The following is a 24905-nucleotide window of genomic DNA, read 5'->3' as shown; positions in this document are numbered from 1 at the left end:
ATGTCTTTATTGCTAACTGTAGAAAGCAAATGCTGCCCAGAACAAATAAGAGGGAGAGGAACAAAAAGGGAGTAATTTACATGTGCTGGACTCACGTCTGGATGAGGGATAGCATACTGCCCCTGAATCGTGAACGCCTGGAAACAACAAGCACAGTTAAGACACAGGTTAGTCAGGTGGGACAAGCAGCATTTCTGTTCTCATCAGAAAAGCTTCTCCTGCCCCCCCCAGCAAAATCCACCTGCACTGCTTTCTATGCTGAGTGAAGTTTAATTGTCTTGTGCTGCTTGATAACCCTTGGAATGGTACAGAAAGGTCTCTGTCAGGCTGCCTCTGTACCCCTTGCAAACAGAGGATGCCAAGTGCTGCTGCCTGAGCTCTGATGATCTTAGTATTCAGGACCTCTGTTTAGTGCAGCTCTGTCTGCCAGCAGCAGGCCTGAGGGCACTGAAGGGGTCAAGGAGCACAGGGATGGCCACTTTCCCTCCCTATAACTCCATCTGCCCAGTGACACCAATGCACGTAGAGAGATGCTGATGCCACAGCAGCAAGGGGCACAGTGAGGAGGGGACAGACCTGCTCAGGGGAAGCCCTGCCCTGTCCTCCAGCTCCTGACTGCCATGTGTGTGCAGGGACATGTGCCAGCCAGCTCTGAGCCATGGGGCTGCTGCCCAGGCTGCCGTGCCAGTGGGTACCTGAGCATGATGGCAGCCTGTCCTGCAGTGCCTGGGCACGGCGTCAGCAGGCCAGTTTGGAGACAAGAGCATCATGGAGACCCCCAAGGCAGTGGGTGGTTTTATCTTTGGCTTATCAGCAAACCAAAATCCTCCCTCCAAATCCAGCCACTCTGCACTACATGAGCAGTGCAAGGGGTGTAGTTTCTGGCATCATTTCTGGCAGCACTGGGGTGAGGTGTGAGGGCAAGAAAGCTCATCACTGAGGAGGGGTACAGTGGCATGACTGGCACCTGTTAGCACAGCCCTTTGTCTCCCCTGCTGGTCCTGTTCAACTCTCTGCAGTGGCCTACAAAAAAAAACTACAGAGAGTTTATAATTTTCTATTACATATGAAAGGAATGGCATGTCAGAAAAATTTTAATGTGCTTGTGCTTAGACAGGCAGGAAAGCAGAAGGACAAATTATAACATAAATATTTGTAGTGTGAGAATTACAAACAGGAACAGAGCTGATTAGCTTAGTTTGCAAAATGCTTATTTGATAAAAGGCCTCTTAGAAAGTAATGAATCCTCTGCAAATGATAAAACAATTCATTTAATGGAGTTCGGATATTAAAACCTTTAATGTCTCAACTGTGTGATGCACATTTCTGCAGCAGAATTTCCCTTCTGGAGAAGAAACATTTCATTTAGTTTTTAGATTAGTTATAAAGCCAGGCCATAATCTGGCAAAGATTATGCACATGAGCAGTTTTCAGGCAGAAGTGTGTGCATCAGGCTCAGTGGGAGGCTCATGGGCAAACATGCATGTGCATCTATAGGGGATGGCCACCACTGGTGGGTTATATATCACAAAAAAGGTTCCAGCCCACAAAAACAAATGATTGCTGCCATCAATGGGTCAAAAGGAAACACGTATTCCAGCAAACGAAACTTGTTTAACTGTTTTACCAAGTGAGGACAGCCCGAGTGGGAGCTCTGTGCTCAGCCAAGCACAGGAGCAGCTTCAGGGAGGTTACAGCTTGTGCCCATGAGCAAATAGCGAGTTTGGAAACCACACATAACAAAAATAACAAACATTCAGTGCATAGACCAGGTATACTTCATTGCCTAGCTGTCCATGAAAACCATTAAATCAGAATTGACAAGATGGGCCTTGAATTTTCTTTCCCAGCAAAAATAAAACAAAATAAAACCAAAACCAACAAAACCAAAACCAAACAAACAAAGAAACAAAAACAAACAAAGAAACAACCCCCCAAAAACCCGACCAAACAAACAAACAAAAAAAAAAAAAAAGAGAGAGAAAGAAAGGTTTTAATTTCTCAGGCTGCCAAAAGGTAATTTGATTGATTTAGCTTGAGAAAACAGTCTCTGTCTGCTTTACCCCTTGTCAGCAGAATCATGCATCTCTGGGGCTGAGGGCTGGGGCTTGCTGAGCCTGATTAGAGGCTACTGGGACATCTGTCCTGTAATGCTCCACCGAGCACATGGGCTATGCATCTGCTTCCATTGAAGTCAGGGGCAACTCCCCACTGACCTAAGCAACAGCAGGGATGACCTGGTCTGCAAATCTTCCTCAGTTTGGACCATCATACTGGTAAGAGACATAAAGCAAAGCTGCACCCATTTAAACACCAATGCAGCACATGGAGTAGAAATCTCCAATTTAACCACTGCACATGCTAAGTATCAGTAAAAGGCAGAGCAGGGCACCGTTCAGGTTCCTTTTAGTTCTGTTATGCAATCCAGTATCAAAGAAGCACAAGAGAATTAAAGCAATACTTAAAGTGGAAGAACCCCAACCTGTTAAGGAAAACTAGAGATTTAATTTTGCAAATGTTACTTATTTTCCTAAGTGTTAAACAAACCAAAACCTTTCCAAATAGCCATGATATCCTTTAGAATAGAAAAATAACTTCTGAAAGTTTAGCTGAAAGGTTGAATGGAATTAACAGTGATGATAAAATTTTATTTCCAGTATTAATTTCCACTTATGAAATTTGGTTAAAGTGTCTTTCCATACTGATGTCCAAACACACCTCAAGCATTTTCTTTAGAAGTCTGCTTAGAGCACACAGAAATTGAAAGCACACAGAAAGTGTCTGCCTCTTACACCCTTTCTCACATCAACAAGGTTGCATTAGAAAAGCGAGAACACTTTTTTGACTGATAAAACTGAAGATGACAAGAGCTATTAAACCTGAAAATAGGACACTTTCAATTATTAATACAAACTGCTCAGCACACTCTAGCAAACAGTTTCAATACTTTTGAATAATCCTATGTAGAGACAGAGTTTGAAGGCAGTGGCAATTACCACACTGGTAGAATGGGCTGCTGAATACACACATATATATCTATATATGTATACACACACACACACACATGCACACACACACATATTTCTTAAAGGAAAGCACTGCAGTGTAAACATATATATGGAGAAAATAATTCTGAACTTTCAGTCACAGACCAATTTCTGGCAAATTATTTTACATTCCAATTCAACTTTGGTCACTAAGGAAGCAGATTTCTTATTTTGACTACAACTAAAAGTAGTAGGCTTGAGTATGATGAAAGCTGCTATATCCAGGTTATGAAAATCTGGATTTGTATTAGAATGTATCATTACAGAGTAGAAGGTAAAACTCTGAGACAAAAAAAATTCAGCAAAAGTTCATGACAACGGCTGTCAGAAGCAGTGGCATTTTGGTGTCAGCTTGAGAAGTGCAGGAGCTTCCTTATACACATTCCTTGTGACTGTGGTGGCACAGGTTGTCACACCAACAATGCCAGCAGCACCTTGGAGCTCCCCTACTCTTCATATGATCTCCAAATTGCCCGGGGTAGGACAAAGTCTGTGCCATCAGCTCACACCATGTGACAGGGTGATGACCTGGGATGGGCTGATGGGGTGGGAGGGGGGACCTGCCACCATGCAGGTGAGTAATTGGGTAACTGCTTAAAAAGAGGCTTTGGCATCACCTTGGGGAGAAGATTTGGCTAGGTGGGGATGCCTTACTGCCAGAGAGGCTTTACATATATTTAACCTGAGTAGAGGGATGGCTGCCTTCCTCTAGGCTGCTTTTATGGGGTCGATTTCCCCTTGAGTTGGACAGGGCTTGCAGCATCTCACTCCTCCACCACTGCTCGAAGCCTGGTGGCTGCACAGGTCCCCTTGTGACCCTCCCATGGATTTTTTTAGAGTATTTCTCAGCTGTGTTCATCACTGGCTCTTCAGGGAAAGCTGCATTCCCCTTGCAATGGGTAATGGTAGAGCATTCCTGCCATGGTTTTGCCACATGCTGCAAACCCATTTCAGAGCATTACTAAAAGACACAGAAAAACCACATTGCATGTGGGTTTTTAAAGGCAGATGAGAACCCTGACTGATATAGCTTAAGGTGAAGGAGGAATTATCAAAACTTCCTTACACGAAAAAGAAACAGGAACTCTGTTCTTGTGTTATCAATCAGGCTGCTCCACGCCATGGTGGGAAGGCCTACACTCATATGTGTGGAGCTCCAGCCACCTCAGAACTCCACTGCAACTTGGCTCCAAGGGACTACAAGCAATGGGAATTGTATGTGTGTAAATCTTTACTGGAAAACACATTATTTGGTCCCAAAAAGTATGAAAACTAGGAGAGAAAAATTATGCTTATCATGAACAGAGATGTCCTACTTTTTGATCATCTCTAAATATTTAGAATATTGCTTATACTGCTATAGTGCTGCAAGTGTGAAAAAACAACCCTTACAATAAGCAGTGCTTCCCCACTCAATGAGCTCCTGATTTGGACACCTCTCAATTTGCAGAAGGGCAAACTTTTCTTATTACAGAAGTCATTGTTAAATCTTGGTAAAATACCAGCTTGTCACAATTTTGTGTAGTTTGCAATGCAGTGTTCTCCTGTCCTGCAAACTGTAAGCACACACAGTAGACAAAGCACATCAATACTATACCAGGCAAGAAAGAATAAAAGTTGAAAACTAACAGGCGCTGGCTGAGGCTGGGCCAGGACGGTGTGGTTTCCAGCTGAAGCCAAAATGGTGTCTGCTCTTACCTGGCCACCTGCAAAAATGATAGGTGCAGAGGCAGGTTTGGGACGGTAGGGGATGGTGGCACCTTTGGGTGGGGACTGCAGACAAAAACACAAAGCAGTCAAAATACAGAATGAAGCAGAGCTTGTATTAAAAAGATTACTCTTTATCTTGGTCACCTCAGACAAGGCATGCAGATAACCCAGCCCAGCCCACCCTGCCCTCCACCCCACCAGACCAACAGCAAGCTACAGGCTTCCTGTCTGGGCTTCGAGGGAAAAGCTGAAGACCTGACTGCATGGCCAAAACAGGCAGTGGTGACACCAGTGGCTTCATTACTGCCACTGTCAGATGAAGCAATGAAGCTTCATTAAACACATTAAGGCATTTCAGGAAACATGGGCACATTTTGAAAATGGTCAATGGTTTGGAAATTATGGGCATTTTCAGGAAGGGTTAAAATGCCAAGATTTTTATTTAAATTGATTTTGTATCATTTAATCTAAGTGCTAAAAAACTGCTATAGAAATCAAACTTTCTGCCCTATTCTGCAGCAGAATAAAATATGTTTCTCTCAGAATGACTGAAGATCTTTGCTGGACCTGGCTGTTGTTTGACAGTGTCATTGCAGCCTTTGATTGTTCAACCCTGCTGTGACTGGCTCTCAAAAACGGGGAAAAGTAGAGTCTAAGAGTCCTCTGGAAATCCCTGGCACGGGAAGGACAGGCAGCACCCCTGGGGAACCCATGGCAATTGACAAATATTAATAATGTGTTTGAGCATCTCCTGAGTGAGAGGAGACACGCTGGATGCCTGCTTACCTCCAGCATCACCACACAGATCTGCTTCACGCACTGGATGATGGCGTCGGGAGTGCCGGATATGGTCACAGCGCGCTCCGTCGAGTTGGGCAGCATGTCCCCTGCCACCTGCACCTGGGCTCCTGTGGACTTCAGCAGAGACAGAGCGAAGACACTGTCATCATCAGGCAGGCAATGGCACCTTCCAGTCATTCACTGACGCAACAGAGGGGGTGCAGCCCTAAACTTTTCGTCTTCTCTTTGCCAGACAGGTGCCAGTGACCCCGAAAGATTTTTAGCCTTTTTTTCGTATTCGTAGCTTTGGGGTATCTTAATATATAGTAATGTAGCTTACAGTACTTTTTCTACCCTTTCTCTTAGATTTTAGAATAATAAGCTAACCCTTCTAACATTCCTGAAATTCTGTTTAGTCTTATTTTGAAGAAGAGAACCTCTAACAAGGACATTTTGTTTTGCAATTAACTTAAGAAGACGTAACAAGAAATAGAGCAAAGAAGCCCCTGGAACAACTCCAAAGGGGCAGACCCAGGCGTGGGTAATAGGGGTAACTGATACTCTACTGGATGCAATGGCTAGATATACTAATTAATTAACCTTATAAAAATTGTAGAAATACTGTATCAGGTGTGCATTTACCCACGTTTTGCGCACCTGAAAGCTTTCATTAAAGACTTGCTTTTATATTATCATTTTAACGTTGTTTGGAAAGGTTTTGTGTTTTATTCCAGGCATCACTAGAGCACATATGTAAACTCATACCCAGGACATGGATTTGCCTGTTCAAGCCAGTTTGCCAACACCACCACCCTAGGGAGGTTTGTCCTCAGTAGCTGTTAGTGAATCAAACAGCGACCCGAATTTCAGGAGAAGCATTTTAACCCTCTCAAAGACAGACAGTTGCAATGCTGACTAAAAAGTGAAAAGGGTGAAATGAAGTACTCTTTAATAATAAAAAAATAAAAGGAAAAAAATACCAATAACTGAAGAAGGTTGGCTAATCAATTGAATCACTCCTTAATCTATTGATAAATGGCTCTTTAATCTAATGATGGCTGACTTCTATCTCTTGTTGAAATTTGGGGCTGCCTTATGCTATATGGTACAGAAGCACTTCTAAATCATAATTAGTGTTGATTAAATATATGCATATCATCAACTTTTAGCTCATTAAGGAACCCAAGAAGGTAATGAGCCACTTTGGGGGGTTTTTTTGCTTTGTTTTTTAAACTTGATCTTGGCACTAGTGTGTCTTAATAAAAAAAAAAAAAAGAAACAACCAAACAAATAAGAAAATAAAGGAGGCCCAAGTAACTCTTGTCACTATTACACAAACACAGAAGACCTTTTCAGTCAATAGAGAAAAACCCAAGCATTGACATTGACTAAGCTCTTTAACATACTGCAAAACAGATCTATTCCTGACTGTTTTGCAATGCAATATTTTGGGCTTTAAACCAAAGTATTTTCAGTAACCACTGACTTTGTGTCAGTCAGCAAGGAGTTAATTTGTTTTCCTGGTTATACACAACATGTTATCCTTCTTTCCAAAGACTGATTAATGTACTGATTGCTTCTTCTGTTCACTAGTGCTGTTTAAGGCTAAAGAATCAATTCCATGCTCTATAACAGACTTTGGAATGTCACTGTCGTTTGATCAACCCCTTGTGCTTTTCCTTTCTTTTTTTTCATAATCTGATTTTGAAAATAGTACTGCAACCCTACATGCTGTTCCTGGGTGCATGACTAAACACAAAAGATCATCCCTTTAGCAACTGCTATGATGATGAAATTAGATGATGATGCTATGATGATGAAATTAGACCACATTTTGGGCTGGATGCTCCTTTTTTCCCCCTCTTTCCTGGTATTTGCTTTTGAAGAATTTACATTCCTGGGTATCTGTACATCCAGCACAAAAGACTGCCAAATACCAGAGTCTTTTATGTATCTGCTTCCAGTACTAATCTTGTTTATTCTCTGACTTTGGTCGTGTGTCAGTAGCAAAAAATGAGCATATTTTGTCCATGACCCTCATGCTTAGGAAGATGTGCAGTGTGACTTCTTGCTACATTAGCTTTATCAAAACACCTATTTGGCCAAACACTATCCTTTTACTTCCTTGTACCATAATGTAGGTAATTTCTTCTGAAACTATGCTCACCAGGATAATCACTTCAGTCATTTCATTTAACCAACAGACCAATCTCACCTTTAAAAACCTATGTCCTGAACACATTCCAACAGTATTCTGAATGAATTTACCAATATTTAATATAAAACCCAAAGTATGGACAGCTGTAAAACCTACAGCTAAGCACTCACCAGCACACAGTCCACACACATGCCTGCTTCTACTTTAACACAACTAAAAAATCAACTCAAAAGCGCTATAAAACCTACTGTCTTGAATCCACATTTTAGATTAAAAAAAGGGAGTTTGAACTTTGTAGAGCCTGTCAAAGCCTTCTGTTTTGACACAGGCAAAATAAAAAGATGGATCAACGTGTTATCTTAGTATTCAACACTTTTCATTCCAACAATGTTGGAATGAACTCAAATTTAGAAGGAATATTGTCAGCAGAATAACAATCCATTTTTCTGAAATGTCCTATTTATATTTTCTCTATATAACTGAGCATGTGCCTGATTTTCTTGTATGAGTGATTACAAACACCAGATCCTTGGCTTCCCATGTGCTGTATTGTTACAGTCATGCATGGAAGAGTTAAAACAGGCACTGTATAGTACTTTTTGCATTTTCTGGTGACAAAAAAGTGGCTGCTAGCACACTGAATAAACACCTCTAGCTAAAGTCTGGACTAAAAAGAAATCAGTATGTGTTTTGAACACATGAAATCAGGTCACCAGTGGACCAGTGACATTAGGGAGAAACAGGAAAGAAGCATAAAAATCAAATTTTTCTAAAAGGTAGATCTACTGACTTGGAATCCCCAGTGCTCCTTGAGCTTTTCTCTGACTGTAAAGATGGTAACTAATTTGGAAATGCTGCAAGTCTTTGATTTGGGATCACCTGAGTATTGCTGGGGAGGGGACTGAGCCTGAAGAGAAACTTGAAGAGCCATTTCTGTCACTGTTGCTTTGCTTAACTGTGCATCAAAGATTTTCTGAATTGTAAAGCTGTTTCTCTATTTCACACCCAGTCTTTAGTGTCAAGGAAAGTACAAGTCCAGCTGTGCTGGACCCCCTGTTTCTCCCAGAGCAAGGCTTTTCCAGGTTTTTCAGTCAACACATACTCATGTTGGTGGGATCAGGAAAGTGCAGCAGGTGATGCTGGCAGGGCTCACTGCAGTAGGATGCTGAGCTAGCCAGTGTCCCCAGCAGACATCCCAAGACTTACCTCCCTGATTTCTTTGATTTTGGAACCTCCTTTTCCTATAAGGGATCCACACTGACTTGCTGGGACGACAAGCCGCAGTGTTACGGGCGGTTTGCTTGTCACCGTGCTGTTTGTCATCGAAGCGTTTATGTCCTGTAATCACAGTGTCAGCGAGTATTAGCGGGGGATTTGTCACTCCTGGTGAGCACTGAAGGGCTCAGAGCAAATGCTCAGGCTGTCTGTGGAGAGCTGGGGAGTGTGCAGCCAGCTGTGGCTTGTTTTTCTGGTAAGGAAAGCCCATCACAGCTCTGCCAGTGATACCCTGCAAGCATGAAGCTGCTGGTGCCAGAGAAACCCTTCAGATGTCTGGCATTCCAAGGCTCATGCTGTGGGACCAGAGGGCAGGACTAGGAGGAGGAGGTGGTATCTGTCATTAGACCAGCCAAAACAGATGGAAAAGACAAAGAGGCTTTTGGATTCACAAGCTTCCAAATCCTGCTTCAGTCTGTTTTGGTTTCCTTTTCACCACCTCAGTTATAACATTTATACTACATAATACATCTTTACATTTCACACAGCTTCTTCTCAGATTTGACTCAAAGGAAAAATGTTAAAAAAAGGAATGACAAAGAACCTGTGAATAATCTGAAGCAGAGAAAATCAGGTAATTTTGATAAATATTTTGCTGCCCTCTAGATTTAATTTCTCTTCTGTAGCAGATCCATACATATTTGCAGCACTACACAATTTCTAAAGTCTTTTCCATCATGGCTGCATAACCAGCGTATAAAGAGCTCAGCAGAACAGCAATTGCCTGTGTCCACGTAATGTAATGTATCCATGTATCCATGTATCCCACTATTCAAAGAGAACACACTACACACTTCCCTAATCATTTTGGTATACTACTTGTTGTATATAACAAGTTTAAATTGTTTTAAATCTATTTAGTTTGTTCATTGCCTTGTAGGCAAGACAAAACAATCCCTCTGAAGACTTCATCACAGAGCAGAAGATAAAGTTTACTTCCTGCTGATCAATAGACAGAATTGAGGGAACTTAGGATCACAAAAATAAACAGCACTGTCCAACTGATTTGAATTTCAGAGTTTTTCAGTATGAAACTCTCATTTACTAGCTATGAGCTGGGAAGACTCTCATCCACCTGTGAGATAGCACAGGTTATTATACTCTTCACAGAAATGTTACCCAAAAGATTAGGACAGGAATGAGAAAACATCCATTTCCTATTAACTCATTTATGATGCAACAAGAGTTCCAGCAGACAGAACTGATGTGATTCCCTATGCTTATAAAGACTATCATTTCTTCAAAAGAAAAAAAAAAAGAAAAAAAGAAAAAAAAGAGCCTATATTATGCAATCAGGACCTCCAAATTATTAAAAAACCTACCCAACAACAAACCTACTCAGCACTTCAGGCAACTCTGCACATCTCACTGAACCAGTATGGGAGCCCAGTGACACCAGCACTGATTCCTACAGTACCTCCCCAACTGTGATGGCAGCATTCTCCCATCCAAGAAACAGCTCCGTATGACCTTATTTAGCTTAAAAGAGAAGAAAATAACATCTTGAATGGAAGGAGGCATTGCTGCATGTGACAACACAGCTATCAAATCATTCCTCTGCCAGCCACTAGTAACTCACATTCTGTTTAGTGCCTATGTCAGTGAGAGATTGCAATCCAAAATAAAGCCAGGGGTAACAGAATTTTGCAGCACCCATGTATCTGAGATAAAATTATGCCCATTTTTCAGCTGCAAGATGCCATCTCACTGTATCATGTTTGTGTCAGGTGGAGGCACATGATCATCCAGATTTAGGACTTCACCCACACAGCACAGACCTAATAATGTCTCCCACTTCTGTACTGTATGTGGCCTGGCCTCAAAGCCTTCACTGAACTTCTTGCCTTCAAAATTACTTTGCACGAACTGGAAGCCACTGTTCCCTTTGTTTTGTCCTCATCATTTAGGAAGAGCAAAATCTAAACATGTGGGCGCAGTAGCATGGAATACATAAAGGAATTGTTCTAGCTTAAAAACATGAGAAAGGAGAAATGAGCAAAAAAAAATCCCCTTCAGAACTGCAGGCTTCCAAATAGGGATGGCTGGAGACTTTCCCACAGAAGAGTCATCTTTCAAACAGGGAGATTCCTATTTCTTTAACCTCCAACTTTCTGTGGTATTGCATCCATTTTCTCAGGGCTCCTGCAGACACTACAGCTGAACCTTGCACGGCCTTCTCCCTGCTTGGTGGGCTGCTCCTCAGCCAAGACAGGCTAACTGAAGTGCTGGGAGAACCAGCAGGAACCCTAGCTCTTTGCATCCCAGGGTCATAGAATGTAAGGCTTCCCAAGGCAAGCTAACCTGGCAGCTCAGAAATCTATCAAGCCTCCAAGGAAAAAACATAGCAAAATTCTTCTTTACTGGTTTCAAAGGAAATGTCAAACCTGCCAGTTTTCACAGCAAGGAGGATTCTGTGAGGTGGCTTCTCACTTGGCAATAACCACCACATGACTGACCACAGTTGTTCTGGCAAGAATTAATGTTTGTCAGAAAGGCATCTTTCTGATTGTTTTCATCACCTTCCTTTTCTCCTTCTCCCTAGAGCTGGGCAAGTTCTTCACAGATGAGCAAGCTTTACAAACCTTTTCTTATTTATATGGAGAAGGTCTGACTACCGAGCTGTGCCTGCTGGTTATTCCAGTGCTTAACTACCATGTGCTTCCCGTGGATTATACAGAATTACAAGCAAAGCTAGAGGTCCCACTTATAAGTGAAATTACAGCTGCCATTTCTTGGGTCTCAGCCTCCAGTCCAGACATGACTACTCTAAAATGTCCCCTCTTGCAATTCCACTGGTCTGCCTGGGTTAGTGTCACTTTCTAGCAACTCTCTTTCTCCTCTGCAGTGAATACTTCAGGTATTTAGGTAAACACCTACCTAGCTTGTAAATTCATCATAAGACTGCTAGAAAAGCAACTTCCATTAGGAAGGTTGTCAAAGCACAGTGATGTAAGGCTGCAGAGCAACCACAACGAGAACACAACCTTTCTTATTTTTCTATCTATTTGACAAATTTTGAGATTTTTACTAACATTAGAAAAGCATTCCAGGGTTTCTATGTTTTCCTAGGCCTGCATATCCCTAGGTATACTGCTGTAGGGTTGACATTAAGGGTTCAAGGTCTTCATGTGGGCATGCATAACAAATACCAAAAAAAGCCCTCAAAGCAGCAGTCTCACATATGCATCTGTTTTCTTCCATTTCAACGTAGCTGCAATAACCAGAGCTGGACTGAATTTTTTAAATGGCTGAAGAAATCTCCAGCAAAAAGATATGCATGAAAAATAGCACTTGGTAGCTAGCTAATTTGTAATTTCGAAACAGCACTTTATTTTCCCTCCAGAGCGTTACAGTTACCTCATTTCATTGGCAGGAAGATTTATAGGAAACCTAACTCATTATATGAGACATATTTCTTTACTGCTGTTCTTTTAAATATACCACAAACCAATTATGTTAAAACTAAATACAGATATCTCAGAGCAATACTTGATCTGCAAGGAGTGCCAATACTCCTTTGCTAATGCTCATATGAAGAAGCCAGACTACCCTCTAAAACCTGCAAGTGCAAACACGTGCAAAATCCGGCCAGACGCCAGAATTTCAGATTTCTTTGCTTATTGCTACTGCAGGTAGCACTTTCAAAGACTATGTCCTGTTGGGTGGTGAGCTGGGGATCTGATGCTGGCAGTGTTTGATGTTTTTATGAAAAATGCAGCATTATTTCCACTGAGTACTCATTTTGGTGGAAACTGGCAGGGATTATCTGTGCTAATGATTCTCTCAGCATTTTACAGGATAAGGCCCTACGTGGAACATGTTTTTCCTGTAGAGAGCAGAGACACTGCTCTCTCCAGGACTCTCTGGACTGGAGGGTATGGCACTGTACACCAAGCTACCTCTTAAACTAGAAGAAACTGGGATTGGTCCATGATGTGTTGGAGATGAAGAGGAGAAAGAGATGAAGACAGGAGGTTTTAAAATTGGGTTAGACAAAATTACTTGTGTGGTTCTGCAGGGTTAAACCTCAAAATCATTATTATTTCATCAGTAACCGGCAGGAAAAAAACCCCAAGCATTCTTATAAAATGTGCCATGCCACAAAACTAAGATATTTTATCAACAGGGTGAAGGACTGGAATATCACACAGGAAGATCTGAAAACCCATGAAGGATTGAAGAAATATAAATGGGATTAACATCTGCAGTATTAAAAAAAAAGGGGTCATTTGTCTGACAAGAATGTTTGGCAAGACTGAAGAGGTGATAACACCTGAGCAGGAGCTGGGGACACTCACCAGGCAAAGCATGGCTGTGTGCAAAGCATTACACTAGTAGGAGGTGAGGCATTTCCAGCACTGGCAGAGACATGGTAGCATGATAACTAGGACAGGGGACTGTTAATGCCACTAAATAAGCCTTTCGTGGAACTTAATTTGCAACTTGTCCACAATTAGTGTGCACATTTACCATAAAATTTAACTGGAAAAAGGGACTACTAGAGTCATGAGAGGTGGGGAATGCATCCTCTGAATGACTGTGCTTGGATCACTTTCTCTGGCAAAAGCAAGGGTGTGAGGGAACAAAATCAGCTTCTAAATACATATCTAGAAGAGGAATCTTCAGGGATGGAAAGGCAAGAATCATCTAAACTAATGGCCAGTGCCGGCACAGGAACAAAGCTGCATGAACTGTTCATGAATAAATTCAGGTGAGGAGTCAAAAGAAGGCATCTAATTATCAGAGACCTGAAGTTGTGGACCCAGTATCAGGAAACAGAAAAAATTCTAAGTAGTTTTTGAACCTGCTGTGAAGTTGCAAGTTCAAGTCACACAGCTGATGCTAAAGACAACTGCACTTGACTTATGAGTTCCCTTCTAGTCCTGTTGCTCTAAACTTGAACAATTGCCCTGGGTAAATAAAGGCACATGATGACAATTTTCATCAATTCCACCATCTCCCTCTGCTATGGGGAGATGTGGAGACTAACCTCGCTGACTTGGAGAAATAAGAACTCTTAAGAGAGGGATTAACATCCCTTCAGTTTAATCCATTCTGGAGAGACCCAGCCTTTTGCTTCTGCTGCAGGTGATTCAGTCCACCTCTCTTCAGGCTCTTCCATTAGGAGAAGGTGAACTGCTTCCTGCAGGGTCATATGTCTCTCCAGAGAGGACAGGAGAGATGCCTGGACTAGACACACGATTTTCAAAAGTAGAGGGAGTTAAATCCTCTCCAGAGTGACCAGAGTTCATGTTCTGTACTCTGCTGTCTTTTCTGTGAGGCTCCCCACTAAAATTGTGATCATATCTAATTGTAGCTGGTCCACGAAACTGAAAGAATTCCCAGCAATTTAGATACATATCTGCACAGAACAATTAGTCTACAGTGAATTGAGTTCTTGCCTTACTCACTCTGAGTGCCTTTACTTTAATTGCTTTTAAAAGACAAGCTCTAAATATGGTAATTGGTAATCATATAGTTTGTTTTTAAAATAAAAATTTTCTAGTTAAAATATTCATTTTGACATATATAACATTTACATCAATACCAACCGGATTCATATAAAAACAGAGTTAAAAGGTAATTATTCTTTTCAAACCAAATCCACAATGGGAATAGAATTTTTCCAAGACATTTTTCCTACCATTAGCGCACATTACTAGAAGCAATTGCTTTTCCCTGAAGCCTCCAAAAAGCAAAAGAAATGATCAAACATCTTGTAAATTGACCCATTATTTTTCTTCAGCATTGCTGCCAAAAGCATTTATAAAAATATAACCACTTTCATTGCTATTAAATAGAACATTAAACAAATCCTATTTAACATTAAAGCAAACACCAGGAAATTCAAACAGTGTATTTCAACTTGAAGAGAGAAAAAATTTATTTGCTTACCTCTTCAAATTTTAGTGCAATCATAGAAAAAGCTTTAAAAATTGCATCTGTTGGGCCTGTTATTGTCACAATTCTCTCTGGACAAGTGCCTTCTGAAATATTGATTCGAGCACCACTCTGTCAAAAGGAACAAACATTTTTCAAAGTTATACTTCCCAGGGAGCAAACTAAGTCGGATTAGGGATATACTTTGGAAAGGAATACCTTGAGGCATCTAATACGCTCCCCTACAACTGCAGCCCCATCATCATGTAATTTCAGCATAAACTGATCACATTCCAAAAATTCATCTAACTGCAGGAAGCCGGATTCTGTCTGAGTAGATACTTACACAGCCTTCTTCGCAGTATGCAAATAGAGCCTCTGTAACTCAAAGTTGCAAATAATTGTATTATCAAGTCTTTTCCCTTCCTTCTTGCAGGATTAACCTTAAGTAGGGCTAGAGCTGCAGAATTTAAGAGAAGGTGGTTGTTTCCAGGGAGCACCAGCACCTTGCAGGAATGATGCACCTCTCTGGTTTGGAGCCCCAAAGCTGGGGCTTGACTTCTCTGGTGGGACCTTGCCTTGCCCTGTGGAGAAGGCTCCTTGTACACGTGCCTCAAATGAAGGCAGTCAGTCAACATGCACTGAGCAACTCTTTAAAGAAGCAGTGGTGGGACAGGAAACAGCAACAGTACTGTGTCCATACGGCAAAGAGCCTGTTGGATGGAGCTAGAAAACCACGCTGGCTCTCAGGTATACTCAGTCCTCTTTATGTCACCGTAGCAGTGCAGAGAAAACTCTAAACCAGGGCGTTTTATATATTTATAAATTTATTTTTATATATTTTTAATATATATATTTAAGAGGATCTTGGTGTTGGTAAGGATCAAATCCAGTTCAGGTAAGACCCACCCTATGCGCTCCCTGAGGTTTCAGGCATGGAAGTGCACTATTGCAGCCTAACAAGTCAGTGGAGCCTCAACTCATCCACAGGCACTGACCTTCTTGGGGATCAGGGCCTGACGCAAACGTGGGACAACCTGGGTTAGTTTGGTCCTTTGCCCTCAGGGTCACCATGCAGCAGATGATCTGCTGTGCATCCCAGCCCTTATCCACAGCATGCTGGTGCTCTACAGCAAGAGACTGTGTTTCCCCATACAACAGCACCCACACACAAAAAGAGAAAACCAAAACTCAACACTTCTGACAGAAAAATCTTGCTGCCACAGACCTGGGCACAGAACTGAGGGTTCTGTACTTTCCTTTAGGCATGAAGTTGTCTCTGACATTTCCCCAGTGACAGAATTGTCTCTGACATTTCCCTAAAAGACAGAGTTACATTTCACACCGTAAAGATGGCATGCACCCTGCCACATCTGCCAGGAAGTCAAAATAAAAACTGCATTTTGCTTTTAAAGAAGAAGGTAGTCATTTAAAGGTACTGAAGGTCCTGAAGAAGGTAGTCATTTAAAGGGGGACCAAGTTATCAACATGTGGAGATACAGCTTCTTAGTCCTGCTCTGATATAGAGATGTATAAATTCCTTTATTAAAAAAAAAACCCAAACAAAGCCTCTTCTGACCACATGTACATTACAGCAAATGTCCAGGATGGGAAGATGAACATTTGATATTTATCTTGAAATACAAACCAAGGATTATAGGTATTCTCTAAGATGCTCTACTCAGAAATCAGGAGCACGCTCCAATGTTGGCTTCCCTTCTGTACATACAATTTATATACAAAGATATCAGCTCATGATCATAATTAATAATTAAACTGTGTTTAATTAACTGCCAGGTTTATCTAGTACACTGAAAACATTTTTCTCACCTTTTATTCTTTAAGCCTTAGCAAATGTGTGAAAACATGGGTGAAGACCCTTGTCATCAAAAAAGGAGCTCTAAACTCAGCCTGACAATGAAATCCCTATTGTGTATATTTAAAGATGGATGTCTGCAATTTTCTTTACTAAAATACTTTGACATTTCCCTGCCACAGACCTTCTATTGGAGTAGAAAACAACAAAGCAGCTGACACCATAATGTACTGCAGCTTTACTAGAGCCAAATTGACTTTTCTTGAGGCAGCCTCTTTACACTGTACTCCTAAAGTTTTAAACAGTAGGATTTGTCTTTTGACTTACACTTTTAGCAGTTGCTTCAAAGTAGAAAAATTACATGGATCTCCAGGTAGGATGTGCTGCCTTCCAGGACCAGTTTGGGTTTGTAGCCTCCACCTGAGCACACTCTGAAGACAGCACAGCTTGCTCTGTGGCAGGGAAAGAAGCCTGCAGACACTGGGGGGGCTGAGGTTCATGCAGTGCCCTGTTTTAATCCTTTTGTGTCTACAACCTTTTCAAAGGATGCAAATGGCAGGTGTGCAGGTCGAGCCTGCCCACGTCCTACTCACAGCTGCAAAATGAAGAAAGGCTAAGGCTTTGCCAAGACATGGCAGGGAGATTCTCTGGCTTATACAAGTCTGGCTCCAGCTCTGCTGAAGCTTGTCTCTACCCTAAAACTTGATGTGCATCAGTCTAACGCTTGGTTTCAGATTTTTGGAAACTCTACCAGGAGGCCAAGCCACGTGCAGGGCCGATGTTGGTATGTTAATGAAAGATACAGTGGGTGTGATGCACAGAATCATGCTGGTGAGCTGTTCCTGAGATAAGACAGCAGCAGGCACATCGCTGTGGGAATGAAAGACTCCAGACTGCTGCGGCGATAAGGAGGTTACATTAACAACGAGGTTTAATTTAGGCCAGCACATTTATACCTCACTGCTTGCAAAGAATGGGGATGTTAAACTATCTGGCCACTTGATGGCAGCCTCGGTCTGCACATGCTGAACCCCCTGTTTTTCTGAGCTGGAAAGGAAGGCAAGTGAAGACATCAAGGCTTGTCTTACCTCCTCCCTCATCTTCTTCACTGTCTCACCTTTCTGTTAAAGAAACATAAAAAAAAACCCGTTAGCCTGGGCTAAAAAAAGAGAACCGACATACAATATTTTGACATGAATATAAATAAAGTTATTTTCTGACCTTTCCGATAATGCTTCCAACCTCCTGAAACAGAAAAAAAAGAGACACTGTGAATGATACGATTTGTTACAGAAGAGCATTTGTGCTGCTCCTAAGCTATTTCACTATCATTTATTTCAAAGCTTCAGTGTGAAGCATAGCTCCCTCCCATTGTTGCTGTATACAAATATGCCATGTTAGATACAAAAGGATGGACTAAAAATGCAGCTTTGCCAGCCAACTGATCGTGCAAGAAAAACACCTTTAACAGAAACTGATCTCGTGGTTACAGATCAATCCTGCTACTATAAACACAGACAAATCCCTATCAGAGAATGAAAAGTTAAGAAATAACAGAACCACACAATCTGTGGGAGAAAATGAGGTATATACAAGCATCAAAATAATTGCTGGTTTCTCCAAGGGCAGGCATTTACCCTCCTTACACCATGTAATAGCGAGAGCTGAATTTCCACACTACCGAGTGTTATTGTTTAAACACCTGGTGGCCTGTCTTAATCTCCCTATTAAGCACTTACTGAACAATAATTACTAATCACTTTTTAGGGATTTGGGAATTGCTACTGGGCTCCCACAATCTTATACGAAGGGAAAGAAAATACTGAGAAGTGTGGCTGTGAGCATACAGCAGGGGAACAATGTGGCAGTTCTGGCAACATCCCAAGGGTTAAAAGCTCGGTGAATAAAACCAACAGGTAGCAAAAATGAAACTATTAATGCTGAAATGAATAGTCTGGACGTTTTACACAAATCATACAGCTGTGACATCAGACTGGAAATCATCTGATGGAGAGACCAGCTAAAGGAAAATAAACTCCTCTGCCATACTAATATTGTGAAATCTACAGCTAAAGATCTCAGACAGTTGAGCTGTCCCAGACATATGATACACCATTTCCCCCCCACCCCAGGCCCTACACTTAAGTGTGATCTGTTCTGCAACACAGTCCAAAGTGTAGGATTTTTGAAATCGTCCTCCAGGGCTCTATCCAGTGACAGACCCATGATAAAGCAGTACTGACTTCACTCTGCATGAAAGAACTACCTGCAGCGACCTTGAGTTATTTTCGCCAGTTGTTTATAAGCTCATGATATGAAGCTGTTTGTGCTTGCCAGCTCCTCACATCCCGCTCACAAGACATGAAGGCCACCAAGCTGGTCAGGGGACCAGAGCTCAGGACACATGAGGAGAGGCTGAGAGAACTACAATTGTTAAGAAGACTTGACAGAGCAGTCTTACTGCAGTGTACAACAAAGAAAGCAAGCTATAATATCAAATTCCTACTCGATGTGAGGGAAAAAAATTACCATGGGGATGGCTGGACATTGAAACAGGCACCCAGAGAAGCTGTGGAATCATCATCTTTAAAAGTGTCAGAACCCAGCCTGGGCAAGGCCCTGTATAATCTGCTGTAATGGAATTTGCTTGATTCAGGAGGTCAGACTGGAGGCCTTTGGGGGTTGCTTCCAGCCTTCATTGCTCTGTGATTTTTCAGTTATGGCCTTACACCCACTGAAGTCAATGCATTATTAGCCACAAAGCTCCTCAGTCCTGTGAGGCCCCTTCTCAGCTTTATTTTCAAACTGTACTTTTCCTGTTTCCCATTTCCCTTATTTCCCTTCTACCTGCTCTTTCAAGATGGCATTCTGCTCTCCTGTACACACTGACTGGAGACCAGATATCGTCCAGACAGGAGCTGAAAATTTTCCAAAAGTATCTCCTTTACAAACCCACAGTTCTGCTGGCCAAGGTAGAGTAGACCTTTACATGTCACACAGCTGTGTGAGTGTTTTTGGTAAAGCTGCTTGTGTCCATCTGGGACTGTGGGACATCTGCACCTTTGTACATACAGTGCAAAGAAGCAGCTCTGTGAGAATGGGAATGAGTGAAGTGGACTCACTCCAGTTTTCTGTCTTGTAACCAAATTATTGTAATTACTGTCTCTCAATATGCTGGTTTACATTACACCTTTTCCTGTGGCTGAGACTGCCATACCAGAGGCTGAGACTACATGCTGTATAGGTTCTCAAACGAGATGCAGCTTTTTTGTTAGCAGTGACATAAATCTGGGATACCCATTCCCTCAAATTTTTAAGAACTTACTACTTTTTATATTATCACTGTAACTCTGCCAATCTGCCAGTAATTGGGTTTACAATACAGGGAGCAAGGCTCTCAGTGATGACAAGCCTTAGGAATTCCCCATGTCCAGCAGTTCCCATCTGACCACTTAGAACATCTGGCAGTTTTATCTTGAGAACTTTTTCCATTCTTCTTTCCATTCTTCTGAAAGTTTCACCTTTCAGAAATAATTAGTTTCATAAAACAAAATCTTTGGAAGTAGAAGCACCTTTTGCTAGGGGTGAGAGCATTCTGTTTCAGTTGCTATAGGCAAGCAACTATATTTCAGTCCATGGTACAACTTCAGGTTTTGTATACCTGAAGTTTCATTTCATTAGCATCTGTAGGCCTGGTGTTGAACCTCAAAGGCTCTGTCAGTATAAACTCAGTACACAACTTGTCCCAATCCATTTGATTATCTTGGGTCTCAATGAGAGATGCTGTTCTTTTACAAATGTATGGATGGGTCATGGCTAATAAATGCAAAAATATCTTCTTTGGAAACAGGAAAACATACTTTGCTGTAGGAACAGAAAAACACTGTACTGTTTGTAGCGCTGATAAAAAAGAATGTCCATTTCCAACAAGGAAATTAGGAGTATTCAAACAAGCAAATGAAAGCATAAAATAAGAGATTCTCAAGTTGCTTGTTTCACTGAATTATGTGGGAGTTTTGCTTTGGATTTCAGAGGCAACAGGAATTCTACCTGACTGATCAGCACCTTGTCATTTATTAACAAGGAGTACTATCTCCCGAAGAATTGAGCAAATGAACTGTGTTAATCCCAGTGAGAAAAAATGTTCCAGAAAGACTAGTGACCAGTTCCTTGGAACACACTAGCAAGTGTCACTGTCATTCTGTGGAGCACTTCAAATCTCCCCCTCATCAGTGGGGGAGATAAAATTCTTTAAGGCAGTTTCAAAACACCCAAGCCAATTCCACCTCTTCCTCTACACTGGGATTTGGGATTCTGCTTGGCAATGTGAGGTAAGGGGCAGGGACAAGCACTATACATGGACATTTCTGATTTTTTTTCAGAATTTTGCTTCATACAAATTACCAAAAAAAGACAAATAAAAGTGCAGAATGGTTTCAAATGGGTCACTTCAGTTTCTTCTGGGGCTTTGGCTTTTTCTAGGAAAGCTCCTAAAAAGTACTGGTGACAACAGATCATGTCTTTAATTATGATGAGAAACCTAGTTCAGACACAGATTAAATCAAAACACTCTTTACACATCATTCTTCCAACTACCAAAGCTATTTCACCAAAACTTTAACATTTCTTTATAGAGCCCAGTATTTGTTTCATACAGTTTCTTATATCACCGTGAAATAAGTTACTGTTAAATGACATACCTAATACCATTTTTGTGACACTCAAGTTATATCATTATTTCTACCCAAGGTTACTTTGATGCCTTTATCTTCTTCAGAAAATATTTCTAAATCTGCCAGACACCAAATGTGCTGTAGTTAAGTGCATAAGATGTCTGTCACACTGGCTCATTACAAGTTAGGAGTTCAGTGTAAGTCAGGCAACCAACCCTTGCTGCAGTCCAGGGACAGATAATGGAGGATATTTTGTTCCTAATAAAGGAGGGCAGAAGTGTACTCCCAAGGGTTTTGGCTTTTCTCATCTGCAGTAGAAGCAGCCTAAACTGACATTAACAAATGTAAAGTTTGGTGAGAGGAGTCCTACAGCTGATTTCAAGTGCAGCCTCACTGCAGGTCAGACAAGTGTTTGATTTAGCTCCATTAGCAAATAATTACCTATTATAATATACTAACAACTCCTGAAGTATTTGCTGTTTTCCAGTGCTCAGGAATATAAGCTAACAGTAACTATTTATCATTAATTTCAGACTGATTTCTTGACTAACCATCCATATGTAAGTGGAAACAATTATATGACAATTACTCAGTTTCATATAATCACATTTCAACAGCAGATCAAAAAGAAATGCACAACAAGAAGTAATAAAGGGGGGAACTAAAACTCAGTGGGACAAAGACAGGGTCCAAGCTAATGCATCTGGCAGACTGATACCAGATATAAAAGTATTGCCAAGGCTTCCTGGACTCAACATATAGGGTGGGAGGACCCCACCCTCCACAGCAGCCATGAATGGATGAACAGGATGACTCCAGAATGCAGCAAGTGTGTGTCTGCCTATATCCACTGATACATACTCATACACACACAGGTATATTTGTATATTTGTGTGTAAAGTCAACATATACATGCAGGCACTGAACAGATAGGTACCAACGTTCCTTCAAGGAATGACAGCAATTTGGGGTGCCCATCCTGAGATTCATCGAAGGGCCTGAGTTTCAGATGGTGCTGAGTACCCAGCCCAGGTAATGCCTTCCAAAGGGCATTACATCCTGGTGATAGCATCTCAAGCAGGAGAGCATCACACTTGTACTCAAAGAGTCACTTTGGAAAACCCCAGGAAAGTTTGCAATCTACATACTGATTTCAGATAGCCTGAAGATAATTCTCAAGCCTGGGGGAGTGAGTTACACTTAGGATTTTCTTCAGCAGGAAATTTCTAATAAAGTAGATAAAACAACCAGAGATGAACCTCACCAAAAACCAATCTAAATAAAGCAGACTGCTAACAAAACAGCCAATTCATTGTAGGTAACTTGAGGAAAAGCAATGGTAAAAACAGGGCATGGCTTCTTTCATGCTGAAATGTAACATATAGTATTATTTGCACACCTTATTCACAAGACTGGGATGAATTTAGTTCTTAATAAACACTTGGGAAGTGGTGGGCCCATCAAAGAGTAGAAATCTATTTCTGCAGATTTTGCGTCATCTGTGGTGAAGGCAAGGCAGCACCAGCAGAACAAAAGGTGGCAGCAAAAAAGTCTGAGTCAAGGCTTTTACAGGGTTATTGATGTAAGAATGACTAAACAAAGATATAAAACTGGCTGTAGAAGAAAGCTATTTCCTAATCAATTACCTGGTTTGTCCTTTGAATAACAAGAGAAAGAAATCAGTCATATTAAGAAAACAAGAGGCTTAAAAAATGGTAACAAACCTTGGTTGAAAGATTAACCTTTGATCTGTAAACATAACATGTGAAATTCCATGACTTTTTCTAAATGTGAGATTGGTTTGATAATTACTGAGTCCTGGAAAATCAAACCAAACCCAGGCAGCTATTGTGGGACCACAGAAATGCACAGGTCTTGCTGTATTATCATGCAGTTTTCATTAGCAGTGCTATGGGGCAAATGAAACAAAAGCTTCATAGGATCACTGAGATAAAGCCATGTCTAGATGGAAAACACCTTTAAGAAATAATACAGGAATACATGTTTTCACCCCCAAGCATCCAACAAAGCACAGGCTCCATCCTAAAGAGTGAAATTCCTTCAGGCAATTCCTTGATTGCCCATGCTAACCTGCTTTCTATGAGCAAAGAAAAAGTAGAATCAGAGGGGCTGAGTCTACAAACAAAACAGCTGTGAAAGGAAAGAAATACAGCCTTCCATGGTGGGGAAACACATCCTTCACGAGACAAGGAGGGGTCCTGGCAACAGCACACGACAGCTGTGCTGATAAAATTTTCTAGACCCAGACCAGTTGTCTTTCTCCCATCCATAAAGAGGCATAACATAACTCAACTCTCTCTCTTCACCTTCACCTCAGGATAGAATTGCCAATAGTCGATTAAGGTCATGAATATGCTTGCATGGAAGACCCCAGAAACAGGTTCCACAAAGACACTCTGAAAAATGCATTTCCATGGAGCACGTGGGGCATCAACATTTTTCAAAGACTGGAACAAAAGTCAGTTTCTGGAAACATGACATAATATGTCTACCTCAGGGGAAAAAATGGTTACCTTGGATAAATTGAGAATCTGATTTGTGTTCTGGGATTATGTGGGATTAGCCTCACTGACACAGGAGATCTCATGTTCCTAGGTGATGCTTCACTAGTCACTGTCTGATGCTCATAGCCTTAGTTTAGAAAGGCACTGCAGTCCAAGGCTTTCCTTACTGAGGCAGATCATGCACTAACAAATGTGGTAGTGTATGAGGAAATACACAAATTATGTCTTTTCTGATGGAGATTCCAGTATTATGCATCTTCTGAAAGTCCATCTAACATTTTTTTGGGCAGCTGTGCCAATGGGCACTTTTCCTTTGCTTTTTGATAGCAGATGGGTAGCCAGCTTACGTTCAATTTCACACCTAAGCTCCCAGCCTTCCCTGGGAGCCTTCTCAAAACTAAACCCAAAACCAGCTCTGTCCCTGTGCTTGTCCCTGCACCTGTGATGATGAAGCAGCAGCACTGAGTAGGGTGTGTGCCTCCTGTAATCTCTGTTCATTACAGTCATGGACTGATGAGGAAATTTTGTTTGGTAAAAGTGGGAACACTCGGCTATGGAGATTGTTTTCAGGGACATCGAGTGCCCAGGGGCTGGGGAACTCTCTCTCTTCTTTTCTGCTGATTTTTGAGGCTAGTGAGAGTATCTTGGCTGCTCCTACAAACACCCTGAGAGGAGATCCATCTTGTGTTGAGCATTTGCATGCAGTTTTGTTCCATGACCAGGGCTCTCAGGTATCGCAGTAATGCAAGCAAACAAAACAGGAACTATAATAGTAGTAGGCACGACAGTCAATCCTCATAATACCCTGACAGCATCCGTGGAAACTGGAAAGAATAGAACAAACATTGGCTTGACTGGCATTTCATGGCTTGGGTTGTATTACTGACAAGGTGATTCCTAAAGTTACTTTGTTGTATGCCACATTTCAATAGGTAAAAAATAAAAGAAAAAATGAGAAAGGACAAAGGCATTAACTTTAAGATGGAGAAAATTTATTTCTGTACTTGCTTGATGGTCTTTCAGGGAGGTAATTAAACAGGG

The 24905-nt window shown here is 41.5% G+C and overlaps 1 protein-coding gene across 13 annotated transcripts in view; it reads right to left on the bottom strand.

The window, feature by feature from the left end:
* The window catches only part of LOC146441716 (poly(rC)-binding protein 3-like), a 491829-nt gene that overhangs the window by 28634 nt on the left and 438290 nt on the right, over positions 1-24905 (bottom strand). For 11 of the 13 annotated variants that reach the window (XM_085052273.1, XM_085052275.1, XM_085052284.1 and 8 more), the window contains 7 exons: positions 17888-17911; positions 17755-17787; positions 14866-14982; positions 8902-9033; positions 5544-5672; positions 4677-4820; positions 81-137 (listed from right to left, as the gene is read on the bottom strand). In XM_085052273.1, the coding sequence (XP_084908399.1) occupies positions 81-137; positions 4677-4820; positions 5544-5672; positions 8902-9033; positions 14866-14982; positions 17755-17787; positions 17888-17911 (636 nt within the window). The remainder of the gene's footprint in view (positions 1-80; positions 138-4676; positions 4821-5543; positions 5673-8901; positions 9034-14865; positions 14983-17754; positions 17788-17887; positions 17912-24905) is intronic. The other 2 variants (XM_085052282.1, XM_085052286.1) reach the window with 1 other exon arrangement.

Source organism: Lichenostomus cassidix, chromosome 2, assembly GCF_008360975.1.
Source record: "Lichenostomus cassidix isolate B80296 chromosome 2, HeHo_3.0, whole genome shotgun sequence".
Taxonomy (NCBI): Eukaryota; Metazoa; Chordata; class Aves; order Passeriformes; family Meliphagidae; genus Lichenostomus; species Lichenostomus cassidix.
Note: the sequence above shows the minus strand (reverse complement) of the source record. Positions and strands in the feature narration are given on the sequence as shown.